Source organism: Chiloscyllium plagiosum, unplaced genomic scaffold (genome assembly GCF_037043375.1).
Source record: "Chiloscyllium plagiosum isolate Xiang-an unplaced genomic scaffold, Cpla_swu_hap1 HiC_scaffold_1, whole genome shotgun sequence".
Lineage (NCBI taxonomy): Eukaryota > Metazoa > Chordata > Chondrichthyes > Orectolobiformes > Hemiscylliidae > Chiloscyllium > Chiloscyllium plagiosum.
The window spans coordinates 83,437,741-83,460,406 of record NW_028270139.1 but is presented as its reverse complement, the minus strand read 5'-3'; the positions used below and the strand labels follow the sequence as shown (position 1 = coordinate 83,460,406).

Below are 22,666 nucleotides of genomic sequence, written 5' to 3'. Positions count from 1 at the left end.
TGAGAGGACATTTTAGGTTACGTTGCTTATGGTTGGGTAAACTGTTCACAACTACATATATTCTTTGAATAGTTCTGAACTACAGCCCACCTTTTCTTGCTCTCTCTGGAATTGCGTGTTCCTTGGCTTCTTTCTTGATTGGGATACACTGTATATGTTTCATGAGAGCTTGTTTCAACTTCTGAGTTGGCAATGGCATCGGATCGTTCATCATTCTCCTCTTCATCACCAGCATCATTGTTATTCTCTTCCTCTTCGTCATCCTCCTCCTCCTCCTCATCATCATCTAATGCACCCTGGGTAGAACCACCCCAAGTGGCCATGGTCCTGGGAAAAATGAAAAATTTTAATATTAATTTAAATTACTATCCCAACCCCTTTGGACACTCCTGTAGATAAATAAGGGCCTTGCAAACACAAAGAAAGGTTCAAAATAAAATTTCTCATTTTGCATAAAAATTTACCCTACCTATTCTGTTCTAAGGTATCAACAGCAAAATTCCCTAAGGCTTACTTTTTCTCACGACTCCAAAACCACTAAGAATGGATAAATGCCTAGGTTGTCCATCAATGGGAATGAGCTCCAAAACAAACACTGAAGGATGAACAAAAATAAAATTATTTTTTCTCTTCTAGTCATAAGAGCTGCAAATAAAATTGTATTATTTGGCTGTAACCCATTTCTTGGTAAACTTGAGTTCATGGCAAAGGAATCTATTCTAAGTGTGGTAAAACAATCATTTCAGATCAACATTGATTATCACTGTTGGCAATAGTTGAAGTTGGAAATGTCAATTTGCCTCGAATCAATTCTAATTAATATTATAGCCACACACTGATGCATCATTTACATTCCTAGTTCATAGGAGTGCCAAATAACTTTTCAGTATAATAATGATCTATGTTTAGTGGTGGCACTATTACCTCCAAGTTACAAAATAAATTAGTTCAGACAAATGGCATGCAGGAATTAAATACAAGGTTTATGTTAGCACTTGATCTGGATGAGATTCAGATCAAGTGACAGTCCAAAGAAAACGTTGGAAATTCTTGTTGTGTTCTGGTCAACATCTATACTTCAGAAACAGATTTGCTAATAATTTAACAAACAGTTGTTTGCGCAACATTGCTGTGTAAAACTAGCTGTTACATTTGTCAACAGTGATTGAAAAAGAAATTGATATGACATGCTTTGGACTGTCGAGAGGATATGAAAGAAATATATAAATTGAAGAAATTTTCTTTGAATTAATAGGTGGTCAATTTTTTTTCCTTTATTCACTTGTGGGATAAAGGTGCTGCTGGCTGAATCAGCATTTATTGCCCATCCCGAGCTGCCCCTGAGGATCTTCAGTAAATTGTTTGCAGTACATCTTATAGATAGTGCATACTGCTGCTACTGAGTACCAGTGGTGGTGGTGGTGGATGTGGTGCCAATCAAGTGGGCTGATTTGATAGCAATGGTGTCCAGCTTCTTCACTGTAGCTGGAACTGCACTCATCCAGGCAAATGAGGGTGTAGACCATTAAATTCCTCACTTGAACCTTACCGATGGTGGACAGGCTTTGAGGAGTCGGGAGCTCCAGTATTCCTAATCTCTGATCTGCTCTCTAAGCCACTGTATTTTTATTCCTATGATGTGGAAGTGCCGGTGTTGGACTGGATGGACAAAGTTAAAAATTTCACAACACCACGTTATAATTAAACAGGTTTATTTGGAAGTACAAGCATTCAGAGCTCTGCTTTTGTTCAAAAAGTACACAATCTGTAGGCAGTCAGTCCATGTGACATTTTATCAATTCTTACTTTGGAAACAGAACCAGTCTGACTCAAGGTTGAGATACAGATTCTAACCTCACATCTTTAATGCACTGTCTGAGCTGAGATGTCACTTTTTAAATAAAACCTTAAGTTATCTCAGGAATGTGACTTGAAAGAAGTTCAGGCATTTACATATTAATGAATCGAAACCTGCAACCCATTCTAAAAGATGAAAGACTTAACAGCAATATAGGTTTGTTCAATACATCGCATCATTTGTATGAGACTTTGATCTTATACTATTAATTCTGTGTCATAGTCATAGAAATGTACAGCATGGAAACAGACTCTTCGATCCAATCCGTCCATGCCGACCAGATATCCCAACCCAATCTAGTCCCACCTGCCAACACCCAGCCCATATCTCTCCAAACCCTTCTTGTTCATATACCCATCTAAATACCTCTTAAATGTTGCAATTGTACCAACCTCCACCATATCCTCTGGCAGCTCATTCCATACACATACCACCCTCTGTATGAAAAAGTTGCCCCTCAGGTCTCATTTATATCTTTCCCCTCTCACCCTAAGCCTATGCCCTCTAGTCCTGGACTCCCCGACCCCAGGGAACAGACTTTGTCTATTTATCCTATCCATGCCCCTCATAATTTTGTAAACCTCTATAAGGTCACCCCTCAGCCTCCGACGCTCCAGGGGAAACAGCCCCAGCCTGTTCAGCCTCTCCCTGTAGCTCTGATCCTCCAACCCTGGCCACATCCTTGTGTCCTTTGATTCTGCCCACTAGCTGTCTGATGAAGGAGTAGTGCTCCAAAAGCTTGTACTTCCAAATAAACCTGTTGGACTATAACCTGGTGTTGTGTGATTTTTAACTTTATATTTCTAGTCCAGGGTGTTATTAACTGTCATTTGTCAGTGAAGTATTGACCAGGTCTTGCTATATTTGGATATGTGCTTCAGAACCCAAGGGGTCGCAAATAGTGCTGAACATTGTGCAGTTATCAGTAAACGTCCCTATTTCTGACCTTAGGACGAGGGGAAGGTCATTGACGAAGATAATTGAGTCTACAGCAGACCTCCAATAACCACAATCATCTTCCTATGTGCCAGCAGACAGATTTCACCTGATTCCCATATACTCCAGGTTTGCTCTTTAATGCCACCTGATCAAATGCAGCTTACATGTCAAGGGCAGTCACGCCCACCTCACATCTGGAATCCCACTCTTCTTCCTTGTTTAAACCAAGGTTGGAATGAGATCAGGAGCCAAGTGGCCCAACAGAATCTAAACTGGGTGTCAGTGAGCAGGTTACTTTTGAAGACACCTTCCATGACTTTCATGACAATCAAAAGTAGACTGATGTGGCGGCAATTGGCTAGGCTGAATTTCTCCTGCTTTGTGTCAGCATGAAAGAGAGAACCAATTCAATATCCTGGCTGAGCTTTAGTTGACATGGAGTGCTTATTGTGGAGAACACACATCAAAAAATGGAAAATAGCCCAATTAGTGTCTCTGACAATTTGATGAGGTAAGAAGAGGTGGTAAAACAACAATTAATACAATTAGCTTACAAAAATCAATCCACTGATCCATTTCAAATAAGAAAAAAACAAAATTATTTTGAACTTTAGCACACTGTAGCCATTTGATTAACCACAGCTGAGCAATTATTGGATGTTGACAACTATCAAGTTCCAATTAACCTGCCTATTCCAGGTCAAGTGCAGATAGTACAAAGCTCAATTGAGCAAATTTTGCTTATATACTCTATTCTAACCTTTCAGTTCTGCTGAGCTGCTGAGTATCCTGTGTCTCTGTGCCTTCACTTTTAACCGATGCAGCAACAATGGAGTTGTTTTCAGTCAGTGTTTTTTGCCGCTGATGCTCTGCCATCAATGCTTCAAGTTGTTTTCTTCTTTGACGCAATTCTTCACGGAGAATTTGATGTCTGCGCATCTCAGACCACAGCTAATTATCATTGAAAATCACTTAATCAAGCAACGTAATACTCATTGTTAAAATCAAAGTGCATCAATTTATATGAGCAGCACTTGTTTAGAAGGCAGTAGTGAAGGACTGCCTTGAACCACTGCTGTCCATGTTAGAAAGTGAGTGACTTATTAGGCCAATTTAGAGGGTAGTTGTTAAAGAGCTGGAGTCACTGAGATAAAGGGGGAGATTTCTTTCCCTGAAAGACATGAGTGCAACAGATGGATTGCAATCACAATTCAGAATTAGCATCATGAACATTTTAGAGATTAATTTCTGTTAAATAAGTTAGTTGGAATTCCTTGGGCTGTCAAATGCTAGTACAAATGTACGGCACAACATCATGGGCCGAAGGGCCTGTTCTGTGCTGTATTGTTCTATGTTCTATGTCATGATGGAAATTGAAGTAATGTCTCTGAATTCATAATCCCAAAGTATTAACACCATACTATCAATATTAAAATGCACTCCAGTCAGTTGAGACCCATAGTCATATTGAACTCAAAACATTAACTCTGTTCTCTGTCCACTGATGCCATCAGATCTGCCAAGTTTCTCCAGCATTTTTTACCTTTAGTCAGTATTAATAAACTGGCTTTCCATCCAAACAATATCAAATTAGAGTTGTCACAAATCTCTTTCAATTGCCTCCTTCCAATCCAGTGCCCTACTAAGCAATGAACTTTCCATAGCCAAGTAACGACATGTCAGCAACCAATAACTACTTTAAAAATGATCTGGGTACCTTTCAATAGGACGATCAGTCACTTCTGAAAATGTCAACCTGACCACTCCAGTGTTACAAGCTTATCTTAGACTTCTCATCATCTCCAACTTGACGAACATTGATGTGCTGTTTGATACCACATGTGAACCAGTAGTCTCTTTATACACAAGTGGAAAAATAAGAATCCACGAAGTTTAGCATTTCCATGAAAAGCATTACAGTGATCCTGTTTCACATCTAGCGGTGTTCTAAAGTGCACAATTTGTCCATAAATATTACATACTGCTGTCATCACAAACAAGTGTTAGTGACTTGTACACCTATTACACTATAAGCAAAATCCTCACTAACACCATCATTACATCTGTGGTCAATGCCACCAGACTTATTATTTCTCCTCAGAAGTGACTGTACATAAACCATGGCAGCAATGTGCACTTATATTCTATCTTTAATGTAGTGAAGTGCCTCGAGGCACTTGATGGGAGCATCATAATATAAGCAATATATACTGAAACACATATGGAGCTAACTTGGTTGATTGAAGTGAGTCTTATTGATGAGCTCAGAGACAGCATAAAGGATAATAGAGGCAAACCTGGATGGAGAGAGATAAGTCCAGGGCTAAGACCAGGGGAAATCTTCCACAATGCCCCACTATATTCCACATGACAATCCTCACTAGAGCTTTGAATCCCTGCCACTTCATGCAAACAAATTAAAGGTTTTATCCTTATTTTTCACATTCAATGGTTTAATTCCCTGCTCACCTCTGTCATCTTCTCCAATCAACTGGCTAGAACACATTCTTGTATTGTAGCATTGGTGTACAGTGTATTCCCTACCATCCTCACTCAGTTTTGGCACAATAACAACCATGAGAATTGTTTCCTAAATACTGTTGACTGATGCCCTCTCTCTCAACAACTTGAAAAGTTCTTCAAAAACCAACCTTTCATGACTATTTGAATTCTCAGGGAGGAGAAAGTGAGGACTGCAGATCCTGGAGAATGTGTTGCTGGAAAAGCACAGCAGGTCAGACCACATCAGAGGAGCAGAAGAATCAACTGTGCAGGCACAAACCCTTCATCAGGAATTAGGCTTCTGGGTCAGAGCTGAGAGATAATTGGGAGGGGGGTGGGCTTGGGGGAAGGTGGCTGGGAAAGCAATAGGTGGATGAAGGTGAGGGAGAAGGTGATAGATCAGAGAGGAGAGCGACGGACAGGTCAGGAAGGCGGTGCCGAGTTGGAGGTTTGGGACTGGGATGATGTGGTGGAGAGAAAATGAGGAAGCTGTTGAAATCCACATCTATCCTGTGTGGTTGCAGGTTCCCAAGGTGGAATATGAGGCGTTCTTCCTCCAAGCGTCAGGTAGTAATAGTTTGGCGGTGGAGGCAGCCCAGGGCCTGCATGTCCTCAACAGAGTGGGAGGGGGAGTTGAAATGTTCAGCCATGGGGCGGTGGGGTTGATGGGTGTGGGTGTCCCAGAGATGTTGCGCAAGAAGGCATCCTGTCTTCCCGATGTAGAGGGAACCACACCGGGTGCAACGGTGTGCTCACCATTTCTCACCTGCTTCCAACTCTGCAGCTATAATGTTCTATAAAGGTCATGATATGTTTTCTAACTAAAAGGAATAACTGAGCACATTTATGGTAAATCATTCCTTGTCGAACAAATGCTGCACAAATAAAGTACCTGCATAAAGAAATATAATATATTAATAGTTGTTCTTTACCTCACTATCAGGGGGTGGAGCCGCAACTGGGTCAGGTAGAGCTTTTGCTGTTGCAGTCTGACCACTGATCGCTGGGGTAGACGTAACAATGGGAACTTTTATTTTTGACAAGTTTCCTGCACAAGATGTTGACAACTGCAAGTGAACAAAGTTTATATGTAATACACAGCACTAATCAGTAAGATCCCTCGCAATGTATTAACTTTCATTTGAAATATGTGAACATTTACTTTCTATGCAAGTTTTGAACAAAACATGATTTTTTTTAAAAAATTCACCTATTACTTGTCAAGTCATTAACTAGAGTTTAATTTATCGATCTCTGTTCTTGAAGTGATATGAAAGTAAAGTAAAGAAGTTAAAAGCACAAGTAATTTTAAGAAAAATATTAACATATTTCTGAAATGCATCATATCTGATAAAAGTAGAGATTTGTGCCTGTTCCAAATTTTATTTAAAGAAATCAAACTTAAAACCACCTGCAGATCAGGGCATGATTTCTGCAGATGCCTAATCTTCTCTTGAATTTCCATCAACCTTTTTCTTTCTTCTTGTAATTGCTTCAACTCTTGTTGTTGTTGCTGAAGTTTTGCCTCATAAAACTTCTCTCTATTACAGGATTAGAAGAAATTAGAAAAAAATTCAATCAATACCACCTTTTATAGTTACTAGAAGTAAAACCATGATCATATATCCCAAAGCTAAATTCAGAAATTGCCCCAAATAAAACAAAATGCTACAAGATCAAATGTAGTTCTAAACTAAGAGATTGACAGCAAGCACAAGTTGAGACAATTATTTTGGTAAAACATTGATGTTATTATTCATAATGACATCTTTCTTGACATTTTTAAAAAAGACTGATGGGAAATTATATCTACTCATGTTAATAGATTATTTTACTTCAATATTATGGGAAAACTCAAAGACGGGCAAATAAGATAAGAAAACTAAAAATGAGAGTGCACATTTGGCAGTAACAAACCCTCCAACGTGATTTCTCGGAGGCGCAGAACATACATACAAACATTCAAAATAGGAGTAGACCATTCAACTCATGGCAAATCTGTTCATGTTTGGAAATAAACATTCGATCTACCCTCTGATGAGTTTCAATTTCCTGGCCTAACAAGAATTTAATCACCTCCGTCTTAAAAGTATTTAATGATCCCGCCTCCACCATCTGAGTCAGAGTTACAAAGTCAAAAAATCCCCAGAGAAAAGAAAACTGTCTTCACATATCTATCCTGAAATGATAATCGCTAATTCTGAAACAGTGCCTTGAATTTGGTATTAATGTATTAGAGGTCCATCTTGTCAAGATCATTCAGGATTTACACACCACTTACGATTCTAAACTTCAAGGAAACAAGCCCAGCCTGGCTAACATATTCTCAGAAGAGAACCTGTACATTCCAGGTATCAACCTAATAAACCTCCTCTGAACGGCCCCCAATACATTGACATATTTCCTTAAATAAAGAGATCTAAAATGCACACAGTATTCTAGACATGGTCTCACTAATTCCCTGCATAACTAAGCTCACCATCCTTACTTGGATGTTCAATCCCTTTTGTTATAAAGCATAGCATTCCATTAGCCTTCTTGATTACATGCTGCACCTGCCAGTAACGTTTTAGGACTCATGCACCAGAACACATAAATCCCACTGCAACTCAGAACTGTGCAGTCATTCTCCACTGAGATAATAGTCTGTCATTCCATTTTCCCCACCTACGTGAATAACTTAATATTTTCCAAAACGCTATTCCATCTGCCCATTTCTGTCCACTATTAGGACTAGTAGAATTTGACGAGTAGAAATTAACATTTCATTATTCATTTAGTTTTAGATACTTTCACAAAATATATTCATTGATTAATTTCATATTATTCTGCTAAACTATAACAGATATACATTTTAGTACTTTTAATATGAGGTGACTCATTTAGCCTTACTTGACAAAGAAACATACCAGGGAAACAGAAAGAATAAAACACACTATCACGAAATCACAGAAATTACAACACAGGAGGCCACCATTTGGCCCATAGTGCCTGCACTGTCTTTTCCAATGACCATCATCAATCTCCTGCTTTTTCCCCATATCCTTGCACATTTCTTTATTCAAGTAATTGTCCAATGCCCTCTTGAATGCCTCAATGCAACCTACCTCTTCTACGTAGAACATTCCATACCTTCACTACTCACCAAGTGAAAAGAAAGTTCTCATATCATCCTTGCTTCTGTTGCAAATCACTTGAAAATATGTGCTCTCTTTCTTGTTCCTTTTACAAACAGGAAGAATTTCTCCTTATCAATTGTATTCAGCCTGCTCTTGATTTTGAAAGTGAAATATCCCCTCAGCCTTCTTCAATCTATCCTCATTACTGTTCTCATCTCTGGAATCATTCTCATAAATCCTTTCTGCACTCCCTTCAATGCATAAACATTCTTCCAATAATCTGTCAACTTGAACATTGGACTCCATCTAAGGTCCAATAAGCATTTTATACAGGTTCATCAGCATCTCTTCACTCCTGTACTCTGTGCTCCTTTTTAATAAAAGGATACAGTATGCTTTACTTACTAATCTCTCCACTTGCCCTGTCATCTTCAATGACCTTGTACATATACACCCAGCTCTTTTTGCTCCTGCATCTTCTTTAGAATTGTACTATCTGTTTTATGTTGTCATTCGAGTGTTCTTTATACCGAAATTGATCACCTCACATGTCTTTACATTGAAATCACTTGCACCCATCTAATGAGCACATCAACTTGTCACCGTTCTTTTGGAGTTCTACATTGTTGTCAGTTCACAATTCTTCCAAAGTTAGGATCACCAGCAAACATTAAAACTGTCCTCTGCACAACACAATCCAGATTAATTTATAGAACAGAAAGCAATGGTCCCAATATCAATCACTGGGGAACTCATCTACAAATTTTCCTCCAACCCGAAAATACTAGTTGACAATTACTCTGTTTCCTATCCCTCAACTAATTTTGAAACCATATTTCTATTGACCCTTTTAACCCATGGCCTATAACTTCCCTCACTTGTGTTATAGGATATCGGTCAAATGCCTGACACCCCTGTTAAGCTTATTTCCATTTAACAGAAACAGATAGTGAGAACTCAAAACCTTCAAGGGTAAAGAGGCAAATTTGTCTTCCCAGCTTATTAAAACCTTATCAAAAAAAGTTGGTGTTTTTTAGATTAGATTAGATTAGATTACTTACAGTGTGAAAACAGGCCCTTCGGCCCAACAAGTCCACACCGACCCGCCGAAGCGCAACCCACCCAGACCCATTCCCCTATATTTACCCCTGCACCTAACACTACGGGCAATTTAGAATGGCCAATTCACCTGACCTGCACATTTTTGGACTGTGGGAGGAAACCGGAGCACCCGGAGGAAACCCACGCAGACACAGGGAGAATGTGCAAACTCCACACAGTCAGTCACCCAAGGCGGGAATTGAACCTGGGTCTCTGGCGCTGTGAGGCAGCAGTGCTAACCACTGTGCCACCGTGCCGCCCCGTATTAAAAAATTAAAAAATACAACAGCAGTGTTCTGCAGTGACTTTGTTTTAATTCATAATGTATTAAAAGAGAAGCTATTTTAGATTTGGCTAAATGTAATTTCGGTGTGAATAATTTCAATATCAGTGGGCGCGTCTAAATTTGTAATTGTAGAATCCTTCTGAATTTTACTACTTAAAACTCAATGGTTATCTTAATCTTGATACACGACCTGTATCATTTAATTATTATCTATTCTTGCACTGTTTTGTTATCTTCTGTATTGGTTATACAGAACTTAGAAATTGGCAATTTTTTTTTCACTATATCCTTTCCCTTAAAAACTCATTCAATGCACAACAGATAGAAAAACATCAGAGCAGTTGGTCTCTAACGTAAACATTCACTAAAGAAATTTGGTTCAATGAGGACTTGGACCAATTAAGCCACAACAGACAATAACCTCATCGTCTCAATCATAAGAACGTGACAGCATATAGCTCCCTGCCTTAAGCAGATGGTCAAAGACAACATCATACTATATCTAATATTAAGAGGAAATCATAAGTAACAATAATAGACTACAATGAAGAGGATGTGCCCATGGATAATTTACACCTGAAGGAACTAGTCAGGAGACACTGGAAGATGACATCAGTTAATGTCCATTACCCTGATAAGGTATTTAAAGATTGATTATGCATTCCTTACAATAATTGGTAATGAGCCCACCTCACTGAGGTCACAGTGTCATGACCTAACTGATCATATTCTGGGTCGCAGAAATGGTTCAGAGGGACCATTTTCAATAATTGAGGGAATTGAGCCAACAAACATTTTCCTGCTCATCTCAGAAATTTCGAGAATCTGTACTACATTAATTTTAATGCTTTTACCTTTTGCGGATCAGGATCATTGATTAGTAGAACAGTTACAATCCAGGAAACCACTGAATTCATGAATTCAATGCCAGTTCTGCAAGAGCAACTCTAAGTCCCAACTTTCCATGCCTTCTCTGCTGCACTGCAAACTTTCTCTTGAAATCTTACTCAATTCCTTTTTAAAAAACTCTAATTGCAGCTGTTGCCACAACACTTTTAGGGTGCATATTCTTGATCCACATCAATCTTGTTCCTTTATCAAGATTCAGTGTTCTCAAATTCTTCAGCTTTATGTTAATTGGAACAGTTTTACTTGGTCTAGTCCCTCATTTTTTAAAAAATCATTCCTCTAAATCTCCTTTCAACCTTCCCTTCTCTAAGGAGAAAGAAGGAATTTCTTCTCAAACTGTTAATCGTTGCAAGTCACCTCTCCAGAGAGGAGCTATGTTAAAGTCATTGAATTATTCAAGACAGAGTTAGCACATTTTTGATCTGCAGAGGAGGCAATGATTTTACGGTAAGCAGGAAAGAGAAGTTAGGGTCACAATCATATTTGCCATTATTTTAATGAATAATAAAGCAGGCTTAAGAGGTCAATAGGCAACTCCTGCTCTTATTTCTTACATAATTGTATCAGCAATCTTTTAGTCACTATACCTATTGTGCTAAATTGGCTCATTGGTAGCAACCTTGCTTTTTCGAGTTAGATGATTGATTTTTCAGAGTTTGAGTTCAACATTTTGTCTGCTTATTCAGTGTAAATGGGGCATTCAATTTTAATCTGGTAGCTCAAATTAACTTTGAAGATCTCATATTACTAGATGAGTAAAATGTGTTTTTGAATGTCCTGGTGATGTCTCCTTTTGTTAGTACAATCAAATTACAAATTGCACAAAGTAACATTGAGACATCACCAGGACATTCAAAAATACATTTTACTCATCTCATAATATGAGATCTTCAAAGTTAATTTGAGCTAACAGATTAAAATTTAATGCCCCATTTACACTGAATAAACCGAAAAAATGTTGAACTCAAACTCTCAAAAATTAATCTAATTCAAAAAGAAAGGTTGCTACCAATGAGCCAGTTTAGCACAATAGATACAGTGACAGTGACTATAAGATTTGCCATTACTTTGAGTAGAAAGTCTGCTCTACTTGAATGAAAAAAAAGTACCTTTTTTCTTCATCCAGTGACACTTCCTTTGAACTTCTTGATGCATTTGTTCTAGTATTGTTTGGTTGCTGTCTGTGCTGATCCTCCTCAATTAATGAGAAGTCAGGTAAGTTAGAAATATCAATATCAGTTGCATCTGGGACTTCCTGCAATGAGAATGATTGGATATATCATGCTCTGGACACTTTTACTCCAAACCCTTTCAAGGAGCAACTGTGGCAATTAAAGCGAAAACAATGTGTTCATCCCCAGGCAAGACTTCTGTCAAACAGATGTTGAATTCTTAATTACTACTGATCGAACTGGTCAGCTCCGAAAGGACATCACACCTAGACTGGGTTGGTGGCAAGCGGTGAGAAAACAAACAGGAATGAAAAACATAACTTGATCTCATCCTTAACATTTCTGCCAGCTGCAGATGCATCTGTCCATGACATTATCAGTAAGAGTTACCATTGCACACAGTCTTTGTGGAGATGAAGTCCCACCTTCACATTGAGAATAATCTCCATCATGTTGTGTGGCACTATCACAATGCCAAATGTGACAGAATTCAAACAGACAGCAACTCAAGACTGGACATCCAGGAGGCGCTGTGGGCTATCAACAGCAGAGTTATATTCCAGCACAATCTGTAGTCTCATGGCCTGGCATATCCCCCACTCAACCATGACCATCATGCCTGGTTCAATGGAGAGTGCAGGAGGTATGCCAAGAGCAGCATCAGACATACATGTAGATGAGGTGTCAACCTGGTGAAGCTCCCAAACAGGACTACTTGCATGCCAAACAGCATAAGCAGCAAGTGACAGATAGAGCTAAGCAATCCTACAACCAACAGATCAGATCTAAGCTCTGCGGTCCTGTCACACCCAGTCGTCAATGATGGTGCACAATTAAACAACTCACTGGACAAGATGCTCCACAAATATTCCCTTCCTCAATGATAGCAGCGCCCAGCACATCAGTGTAAAAGATAAGGCTGAAGCCTTCACAGCAACTTTCAGCCAGAAGAGCCAAGTGGATGGTCCCCAGCATTACAAATACCAGTCTTTAGCCAATTCAATTCACTCCATGTGATATCAAGACTTGTTAAAGGCACTGGATTCTACAAAGGCTACAGGACCTGCCAACATTTTGGCAATCGTACTGAAGACCTGTGCTCCAGAACATGTCGCTCCTTTAGCCAAGCTGTTCCAGTAGTTACAATAGTGGCATCTACCCAACAATGTGGAAAATTTCCCAGCTATGTCCAGTACACAGAAAGCAGAACAATTCCAACCCAGCCTATTACCGCCCCAATCAGTCTACTCTCAGTCATCAGTAAAGTGATGCCCAGTTGGGTTCTGCCAGGGCCACTCAGCTCCTAACCTCATTACAGCCGTTGGCTCAAACATGGACAAAAGAGCTGAGTTCCAAAGATGAGGTGAGAGTGACAGCCCTTGACATCAAGGCTGCATTCAACTGAGTATGGCATAAAGGAGTCCTAGCAAAACTGGAATCAATGGGTATCAAACTCTGTACTGGTTAATGTCATGCCTGGCACAAACGAAGATGGCTATGGTTGTTGGAGATCAGTCATCTCACAGGATGTTTGTCATGGTAGTGTCCTAGGCTCAATCATCTTTAGCTTCTTCACCAATGACTGTCGTTGCATCATAAAATCAGAAGTGGGGATGTTCACTGATGATTGCACAATGTTCAGCACCGTTCACTGAATCAATCAGCGTTCAAATGCAACAAGATCTGGACAATATCTAGACTTGGGCTGACAAGTGGTACGTAACATTCGCAACACACAAATGCCAGACTATGACCATCACCAATAAGAAACAAACTAACTACTACCCCTTGACATTCAATGGTGTTACCATCATTGCAGTCCCCAATATCGACATCCTGGGAATTATCATTGATCAGAAAGTCAACTGGACTCACATTAACACAATGGCTACAAGAGCAGGTCAGAAGCTAGGAACATTGCAGAGAGTAACTCATCTCCCGACTGCCAAAGCCTGACCACTATCTACAAGGCACATGTCAGGAGTGTGATGGAATACTCCCAATTGCCTGGATGAGTGCAGCCCAACAAGTCAAGAAGCTTGAAACCATCCAAGACAAAGCAGCCTGCTTGACTGGCACTGTACCCACAAGCATCTGCTCCCTCTACCACCGATAATCAGTAGCAACCCTTGTCCCATCTACAAGATGCACTGTAGAAATTAACTAAACATCCTCAGACAGCACCTTTCAAACCCACAACCATTTCCATCTAGAAGGACAAGGGTATATGTGAACATCACCATCTTCAAGTTCCCCTCCAAGCCACTCACCATCCTGACTTGAAAATATATCAGCGTTCCTTCCTTGTTGCTGGGTCAAAATCATCAAATTCCCTCCCGAATAGCATTGTGGGTCAACTCACAGCAGGTGAATTGCAACGATTCAAGAAGGCAACTCACCACCACCTTCTCACGGGCAACTAGTGACAGGCTATAAATGCAGATTCACCCAGTGACACCGACATCACACAAAATGAATACAGAAAAAATTATTACTCCATGTGCTGGGAATGCGCACATCGCTTTACCCATGAATTCGATTTCAAGTAGATGATACATTTAATTACTACTATGACGTGATTACAAAATAAATTTGGGGTAGGTGGGACCTCAACAAACAGGATGGTCTGCACCTGACCAGAGGGATATCAATATCCTGGGGGGGGGGGGGGGGGATATTTGCTAACGCTCTTCAGGAAGGTTTAAACTAATTCAGCAGGGGGACGGGAACCTAAATTGTAGTTCCAGTGTCTAGGAGGTTTAAAGTACTAAGGTCAGAAATTAGATTTCACTGGCAAGCAGGAAGGTGGTTTGAAGTGTTGACTTCAACGCCAGGAGCATTGGAATAAGGTGGGCGAACTTGCTGCATGTGTTGGTACCCAGGACTTCAATGTTGTGGCCATTTCTAAGACATGGATAGAGCAGGACCAGGAATGGTCGTTGCAGGTTCCAGGATTTAGATGTTTCGGTAAGAACAGAGAAGATGGTAAAAGAGGGGGAGATGTGGCATTGTTAGTCAAGGACAGTAATACGGTGTTAGAAAGGACATTTGAGGACTCATCTACTGAGGTAGTGTGGGCTCAGGTTAGAAAGGAGAGGTCATCTTGTTGGGAGTTTTCTGTAGGTCTCCAAATAGTTCCAGAGATGTAGAGGAAAGGATAGTAATGATAATTCTGGATAGGGGCAAGAGTAACAGGGTAGTTGTTATGGAGGACTTTAACTTTCCAAATATTTACAGAAATACTGTAGTTCATGTATTGTCGATGGGTCAGCTTTTGTCCAATGTGTGCAGGATGGTTTCCTGACAGTGTACAGACAGGTCAACAAAGGGCCACATTGAATTTGGTACTGGGTAATGAACCTGGCCAGGTGTTCGATTTGGAGGTAGGTGAACACTTTGATGATAGTGACAACGATTCAGTTATGTTTATTTTAGAGTTGGAAGGGATAGGTATATACCGCAAGGCAAGAGTTATTGCTGGGGGAAAGGCGATTATGATGCAATTAGGCAAGTTTTAGGATGCATAGGATGGGGAAGGAAACCACAGGGGATGGGCACAATTGAAATGTGGAGCATATTCAAGGAACAGCTACTGCGTGTCCTTGATAAGCATGTACCTGTCAGGCAGGGAGGAAATGGTCAAGCAAGGGAGCCATGGTTTACTAAGAAATTGAATCTCTTGTCAAGGGGAAGGAGGCAGCTTATTTTAGGATGAGACGTGAAGGCACAGTTAGGGCACTTCAGAGTTATATGTTAGCCAGGAATGACCTAAAGAGAGAGCTAAGAAAAGACTGGGGGGACATGAAACATTGTAAGCAGATACGATCAAGGAAAATCCTAAAGCTTTCTCTCGGTATATCAGGAATAAAAACAATGACTAGAGAAAGATTCGGGCCAATCAAGGATAGTAGTGGGAAGTTGTGTGTGGAGTCCGAGGAGATCGGGGAAGCACAAAATGAATATTTTTCTTCAGTATTCACACTGGAAAAAGACAATGTTGTCAAAATAGAGATACAGGCTACTAGACGAGGTGGGGTTGAGGTTCACAAGGAAGCGGCGTTAGCAATAGATGAAAATAGATAAATCCCCTCAGCCAGATGGGACCTATCCTAGGATTCTCTGGGAAGCCAGGGAGGAGAATGCAGAGCCTTTGGCTTTAATCATTATGTCGTCATTGTCGACAGGAATAGTGCCAGAAGACTGGAGGATAGCAAACACTGCCCCATTGTTCAAGAAGGGGAGGAGAGACAACCCTGGTAATTAAAGACCAGTGAGCCTTATTTCGGTTGTGGGTAAAGTGTTCGAAAAGGTTCTAAGAGATAGGATTTATAATCATCTAGAGAGGAATAGGTTGATATGGGGTAGTCAACACAGATTAGTGAAGGATAGGCCGTGTCTCACAAACTTTGAGTTCTTTGAGATGGTGACCAAACAGATGGATGAGGGTGAAGCAGTTGATGTGGTGTATATGAATTTCAGTAAGGTGTTTGATAAGGTTCACCATGATAGGCTATTGCACAAAATACGGAGGCATGGAATTGAGGGTGATTTAGTGGTTTGGATCAGAAATTGGCTAGCTGAATGAAGACAGAGTGTGATGGTTGATGGGAAATGTTCATCCTGGAGTTCAGTTCCTAGTGGTATACTGCAAGGATCTGATTCGGGGCCATTGGGCTGTTGGTCATTTTTATAAATGACCGAGCACGGTGGCTCAGTGGTTAGCACTGCTGCCTCACAGCGCCAGGGACCAGGGTTCAATTCCAGCCTCTGGCAACTGTCTGTGTGGAGTTTGCACATTCTCCACATGCCTGAGTGGGTTTCCTCCCACAATCCAAAGATGTGCAGGTGAGGTGAATTGGCCATGCTAAATTGTCCATAGTGTTAGGTGTGTTAGTCAAGGGTAAATGTAGGGGAATGGGTCTGGGTGGGTTACTCTTCAGAAGGCTGGTGTGGACTTGTTGCGCCAAAGGGCCTGTTTCCATACTGTAGGGAATCTAATCTAACCTAGATGAGCATGTAGAAGGATGGGTTAAGTAAACTTGCAGGTGACACTAAGGTCAGTGGATCTGTGAACAGTGCTGAAGGATGTTTCAAGTTACAGAGGGACATACATAAACTGCAGAGCTGGACTGAGAGATGGCAAATGGAGTTTAATGCGGAAAAGTGTGAGGACATTCACTTTGGAAGAGCAACAGGAATAAAGAATACTGGGCTACTGGTAAGATTATCGGCAGTGCAGATGAGCAGAGAGATCTCGGTGTCCATGTACACAGATGCCTGAAAGTTGCCATCCAGGTTGATAGGATTGTTAAGAAGGCATACAGTGTGTTAGCTTGTATTGGTAGAGGGATTGAGTTTCGGAGCCATGAGGTCATGTTGCAGCTGTACAAACTCTGGTGCGGCTGTACTTGAGTATTGCGTATTGTTCTGGTCACTGCATTATGGGAAGGATGCGGAAGCTCTGGAAAGGGTTCAGAGGAGATTTATTAGGATGTTGATTGGTATAAAGGGAAGGTCTTATGAGGAAAGGCTGAGGGACTTGGGGCTGTTTTTGTTAAGAGAGAAGAGGGTTGAGAGGTGACTTAATTGAGACATTCAAGATAATCAGAGGGTTAGACAGGGTGGACAGTGAGAGCCCTTTTCCTTGGATGGAGATGGCTAGCATGAGGGGACATAGCTTTAAATTGAAGGGTGATAGATATAGGACAGATGTCAGAGGTAGTTTCTTTACTCAGAGAGTAGTAGGGGCGTGGAATGCACTGCCTGCAACAGCAGTAGACTCGCCAACTTTAAGGGCATTTAAATGGTCATTGGATAAACATATGGATGGAAGTGGAATAGTGTAGGGTAGATATGCTACAGATTGATTCCACAGGTCGGCACAACATTGAGGGCCGAAGGGCCTGCACTACGCAATAATGTTCTATGTTCTAAAAGTGACGCCACTTTGTAGTTTAATTGTCAAAGCAAATTGTCAGGGCCCTCTTGTGGTGCAGTGCTAGTGTCCCTACCCCTGGAGCAGGAGTCCAGATTCAAGTCCCACCTGCTCCACAGGTGTGTAGTAACATCTCTGATCAGGTTGATTAGAAAACTGGATCAAAGTAAATTGTCTGGGCAATAAAAGACAGCTTCAGATTTGAAGCCACAGTTGTGTCCTAATTTGGCTAAATTTAAATTGCCTTAAAAAGAAACAGTCACTTTCTAAATGTGCAACACACTGATACATCACTTTGGGATTAAGTTTTGTCCATAGTTTTGTGTGTACTTTTACAATTTGTTGTATGTCCTGAGCGTACCTTTTAATCTTGAAACAGAGGCATATAACAGGAAACATCTTGAACTGTACATAATCTCATGATACGGGGCAGGCTATTGAAGATCAAAGTAAAGAAGAATTTCTTCACTCAGAGTTGTGCATCTTCAGAATTTTTTACTCCAGTGTGCGGTGGAAGCTTAATCATGAGAATGTTCAAAACAAATTCAAACAAATTAACTGGCAACATCCTTCAGCACTGTTCACAACTCCACTGAAGTGGAAATAGTGTGGGAATATGCTGTTATGGAGATGCTTAACGACGTTCCAGAATGGTGAGGCAGACTCCAAGGGCTGAGTGGCCTACACCTGTTCTAACTGTGAAGACAAAAATACACAACACTGGCACATTTTTGATATTCAACACCATATGTACATCTGGACAGCAAAATCTCAAGTTCTTACTTGTACCATGGCGACAAGTTCCTGCAATTGTCTGAGTTTTTGTTTAGCAGCATTTAATCTGTTAATTTTCTGTTGTATTTCAAAATCCTGGTCAGTTTCTTCTATAAAACTACTTCTTCGACTCGATATGGTGCCCTCACTTGCACACTCCCCCTGGATCTCTTGTTCCTGCACTGTAACACCATTCCTATCTTCACCCTTTTCATCATCGTAACGGGCACCTGTATAGTAAATAGCAAAAATAAAATCTGCTTTGCGTCAATAAGTTTTTGAACATGAAGGACTTAAAATGCATCCAATTTGGACGCACGAAACAAAACTACACATTGAAGATAAACAAAAGGGGTTCAGATATGTTGTTATTCTCAGTTTGAAGTAATCAGAATGCTTTTATTTACGAGGCACAATTCATTAGAACTGAGGAAGGGTCACTCGACCTGAAATGTTAACTCTGATTGCTCTCAACAGATGCTGCCGGACCTGTGAAGCTTTACCAGCAATTTAAGCTTTAGATTCTGATTTACAGTATTCACAGTCCTTGCAGTTTTTATTTTTTATTCAGTGTCCAGCTGGTGTCTCTCAGGGCTATTGAGAGTGAGCACACAGTGGAACTGACTAGGTTGCTCTGGACAGAGCTGGCATGGACTCAACAAGTCCAATGGTAATCTTTCTGTACCATTAACAGCTCTGATTTTACTGCCCGCACAGCGATGAAGGAATTGTGGATCAAATGGAGCAAAGCACACATGTTGGCTTTCAGACCAGACAACAACTGTCTCTGTTTTCATGATCTGATAGATGCAATTCAGCAACAAGACTGATAAATAGAAAGGCACCAGCTAGAATCATGGCTCATAATGTGGTCCCTGATGACTCATACTATGATTTTCGACAACAATAAGTGCAAAGCATCAACTTAGATTAGATTAGATTAGATTCCCTACAGTATGGAAACAGGCCCTTCACCCCAACAAGTCCACACCAACCCTCCGAAGAGTAACCCACCCAGTCCCATTCCCCTCTGACTCGTGCCCCTAACACTAGTCAATTTAGTATGGCCAATTCACCTGACCTGCACATCTTTGCACTGTGGGAGGAAACTAGAGCACCTGGAGGAAACCACACAGACAAAGGGAGAATGTGCAAACTCCACACAGACAGTCACCCAAGGCTGGAATCGAACCTGGGACTCTGGTGCTGTGAGGCAGCAGTGCTAACCACTGAGCCACTAATGGAACAAATGTGCCAAAACCAGCTTCAAAGCTGCAAGTATCAGTAGCTTTGTACCACGATCTAGATGCAATGAGACCAAACCAGCCTAATGCCATGAGTCATTTTAGAGCTTGATAACCCAACCATCTCAAGATGGTGATTTGTGGTGTGAGAGTATGAAACTTAAAAGATATTTCTATGCACCAAGGAAACTAACGGATTGATTATGAGCAGGTTGACTGTGTGCACTTCAAAACTTACAATATTAAGATTCAAAATGCGCTAACCATATTAATTTTTTTAAAACTGACACAATTTGGAATTAGAAAAGCAAGATCATTTCTTTGTACGCAGACTTCTTCACACAAGGATCAATGGTACAGCACATAGGGACATGGAATTCTTCCAAGAGATGTTTGATCTTACACTCAGTGTAGCTCGCATGAGGTTCATCTGAAGGAAGTGGCATCTTTGAAGTTTGTAGATTTGTTGGCCTATTGTTGATTTCACATTCTGTGTTCAGAAGTCTCCCATTCCGGCAACTGGTTCTATTTTGTGCCACGATCCTGGAAGAGCCACTGATATCTGTCCAGTTACTCCTCTGTGGGTTTCTACAGGAATTACATAGTAGTTGTTAAAATATAGGTGTAAACAATGCCTTAAATAGCTATTTTTATAATGATACATTTATTCAGATATATCATCAAGCTCAAACCCACTTTAATCAAAACCACAACAAACGTAAAAACTACAGAATGAAAGTATTACATATTCCATATCCCAAATAATAATGCCTGTCACCTGTCAAAAAGGGTTGGGAGACATTAAAAGGAAATTGTGTACAATTGTTCAGACCACATATATGAATAAGCATTGATGCTTTACAATAGGTACAGCTCCTCAAACTATTAAAATTCCTTTTTGTTGCAAATTTCCAATGATGTTTATGTTAGTCATAAGGCTTTTTTGCATACATCTGACACTTTTACATTTATTTAGAATGTGCAATCTTTCCAAGTGGTCTTCTCATCTCTGGATCATTTTATTGAGGAAGATGACAACCTCGTGGTATTATCATTAGACTATTAATCAAAGACACAGGCAACATCCCGGGGACGCAGGTTCGAATTCTGCCATGGCAGATGGTGAAATTTGAATTTTTTTTAAAAAAAATCTGGAATTGAGAGTCGATTATTGGAAAAACCCATCTGGTTCACTAATGCCTTTTAGACATGGTAGTGCAGGTACAAAAACTGCCATTCTTACCTGCATTGGCCTACATGTGATTCAGCAATATGGTTGACTCTTAAACTGCCTTATGGCCAATTAGGGATGGGCAATAACTGCTAGACTAGCCAGTGACACCCTCATTCCATGAATGAATAAAAGAAATAATAGATAGGAGTGGGATATCAACCATGTTAGTCTCTGCATTTCATTCACTTCATCAAGTCTCCTCTGAGCTTGCAACACTAAATCTGCAACACAAAGGAGTCAAGGTTGTTCACGGATAGAAAACCTTTCATATTGTTAAGACTTAATGCTCATTCTCTTAACTGCTCCTGCTTGACTCTGAGCCATGGCTCTATGTATGAATACTAAGCCTTCACTTCCTTCATCATTGCTGACTTCAGCTTGTCTTGAGATCTTCCCACCACTGACTTCAACTTCATTAACTATTTCCATCCATTCTTGTCCCAACTCATCAATTTATTTCTATATTTATTTTTTAAACTCTGTCATACAGTCTTTATGCAGTTACATCTGATAAAAAGTGGAACAGATTCTAGTTTTCTGGCCTCATTTTCAACATAACATAAAACTCCTCTATTTCTCACCTTGACAACACAAAAACAAGTTAGCCAACTTAGCTGCTGAACTTGCTCCACTATTCCTTGTGATCATGGTTAATTATAAACCAACACCACAATCCCACCATTGCCTCACATCCCATAAGACCTTTAGGTTACAAATATCTACCATCACATGTTTCGATTAACAAGTGAAGTCGCAAGTTCCAAATTTCTACCATTCTTAGCATGAAAAGACTGTTTCCTAAGTCACTGTTGAAAGCTGTGTGTCCAATTATTTTGACTATGCAGCCAAGGTTTAAACTTCCCAAGTGTTGGAAATAATTTCACACAAATAACCCTCTTTGGTCCCATTCATGTCTTGAAATCTTCACCCAAATAACTCTTTTACCTTCTAAAAATTACAGGGAATACAACCCAAGTATCACATGCATAATTTCTCCTCTCAGTTCAACGCTTGGGAGTCTTTGAGGTCATTCTTTGCAGTTTTCCCTCCAAACCAAAATATCCTTCTTAAGATGTGGTGACCAGGGGTGTTCACAATATTGCAATTCTGATTTGATCAAAGGTTCAGATAGCTTAAGCAAAATTTCTATTCCCTTTTAATTTATTTTAATCCTCTACATTTAATATCAGCATTTCATTGGCCTATTTGATTACTTATCCAAAAGTAATTAGGAATAGTCACAAATGCAAGCATTCAAGAGACAGTCATATCCCTTATATCAACTAAAAAACAAATTATCCTAACACAGTTTGTTTCGCCATTAAAAAAAAATCAATGTACACAGTTATCTTATTCTCTATGATGAACTCTAGCAAAAACGATTAAACAAACTGGCCTGAAATAAACTGATTTTGATCTGTGATTGTTTGGAAATAATGGTGTGATATGTGCAATTATTCAACCTAAACCAATTGTTCTAAAGTTCTGTTGATTCAGGAAATTGTCGTCTTCTGCAATTTTTCAAACAACTTCTTTTAAAACTCTGGAGTAGAAACTAGCTGACCTCAAGGATTTATCACACTTTATCTTTCC

General features: G+C 40.1%; 1 protein-coding gene across 7 annotated transcripts in view; it reads right to left on the bottom strand.

The window, feature by feature from the left end:
• Positions 1 to 22,666, bottom strand: part of pcm1 (pericentriolar material 1) — a 149,608-nt gene that overhangs the window by 74,092 nt on the left and 52,850 nt on the right. For all 7 annotated transcript variants that reach the window (XM_043689917.2, XM_087988539.1, XM_043689942.2 and 4 more), the window contains 7 exons: positions 20,243 to 20,427; positions 18,605 to 18,825; positions 11,824 to 11,969; positions 6,711 to 6,840; positions 6,232 to 6,366; positions 3,558 to 3,748; positions 91 to 327 (listed from right to left, as the gene is read on the bottom strand). In XM_043689917.2, the coding sequence (XP_043545852.1) occupies positions 91 to 327; positions 3,558 to 3,748; positions 6,232 to 6,366; positions 6,711 to 6,840; positions 11,824 to 11,969; positions 18,605 to 18,825; positions 20,243 to 20,427 (1,245 nt within the window). The remainder of the gene's footprint in view (positions 1 to 90; positions 328 to 3,557; positions 3,749 to 6,231; positions 6,367 to 6,710; positions 6,841 to 11,823; positions 11,970 to 18,604; positions 18,826 to 20,242; positions 20,428 to 22,666) is intronic.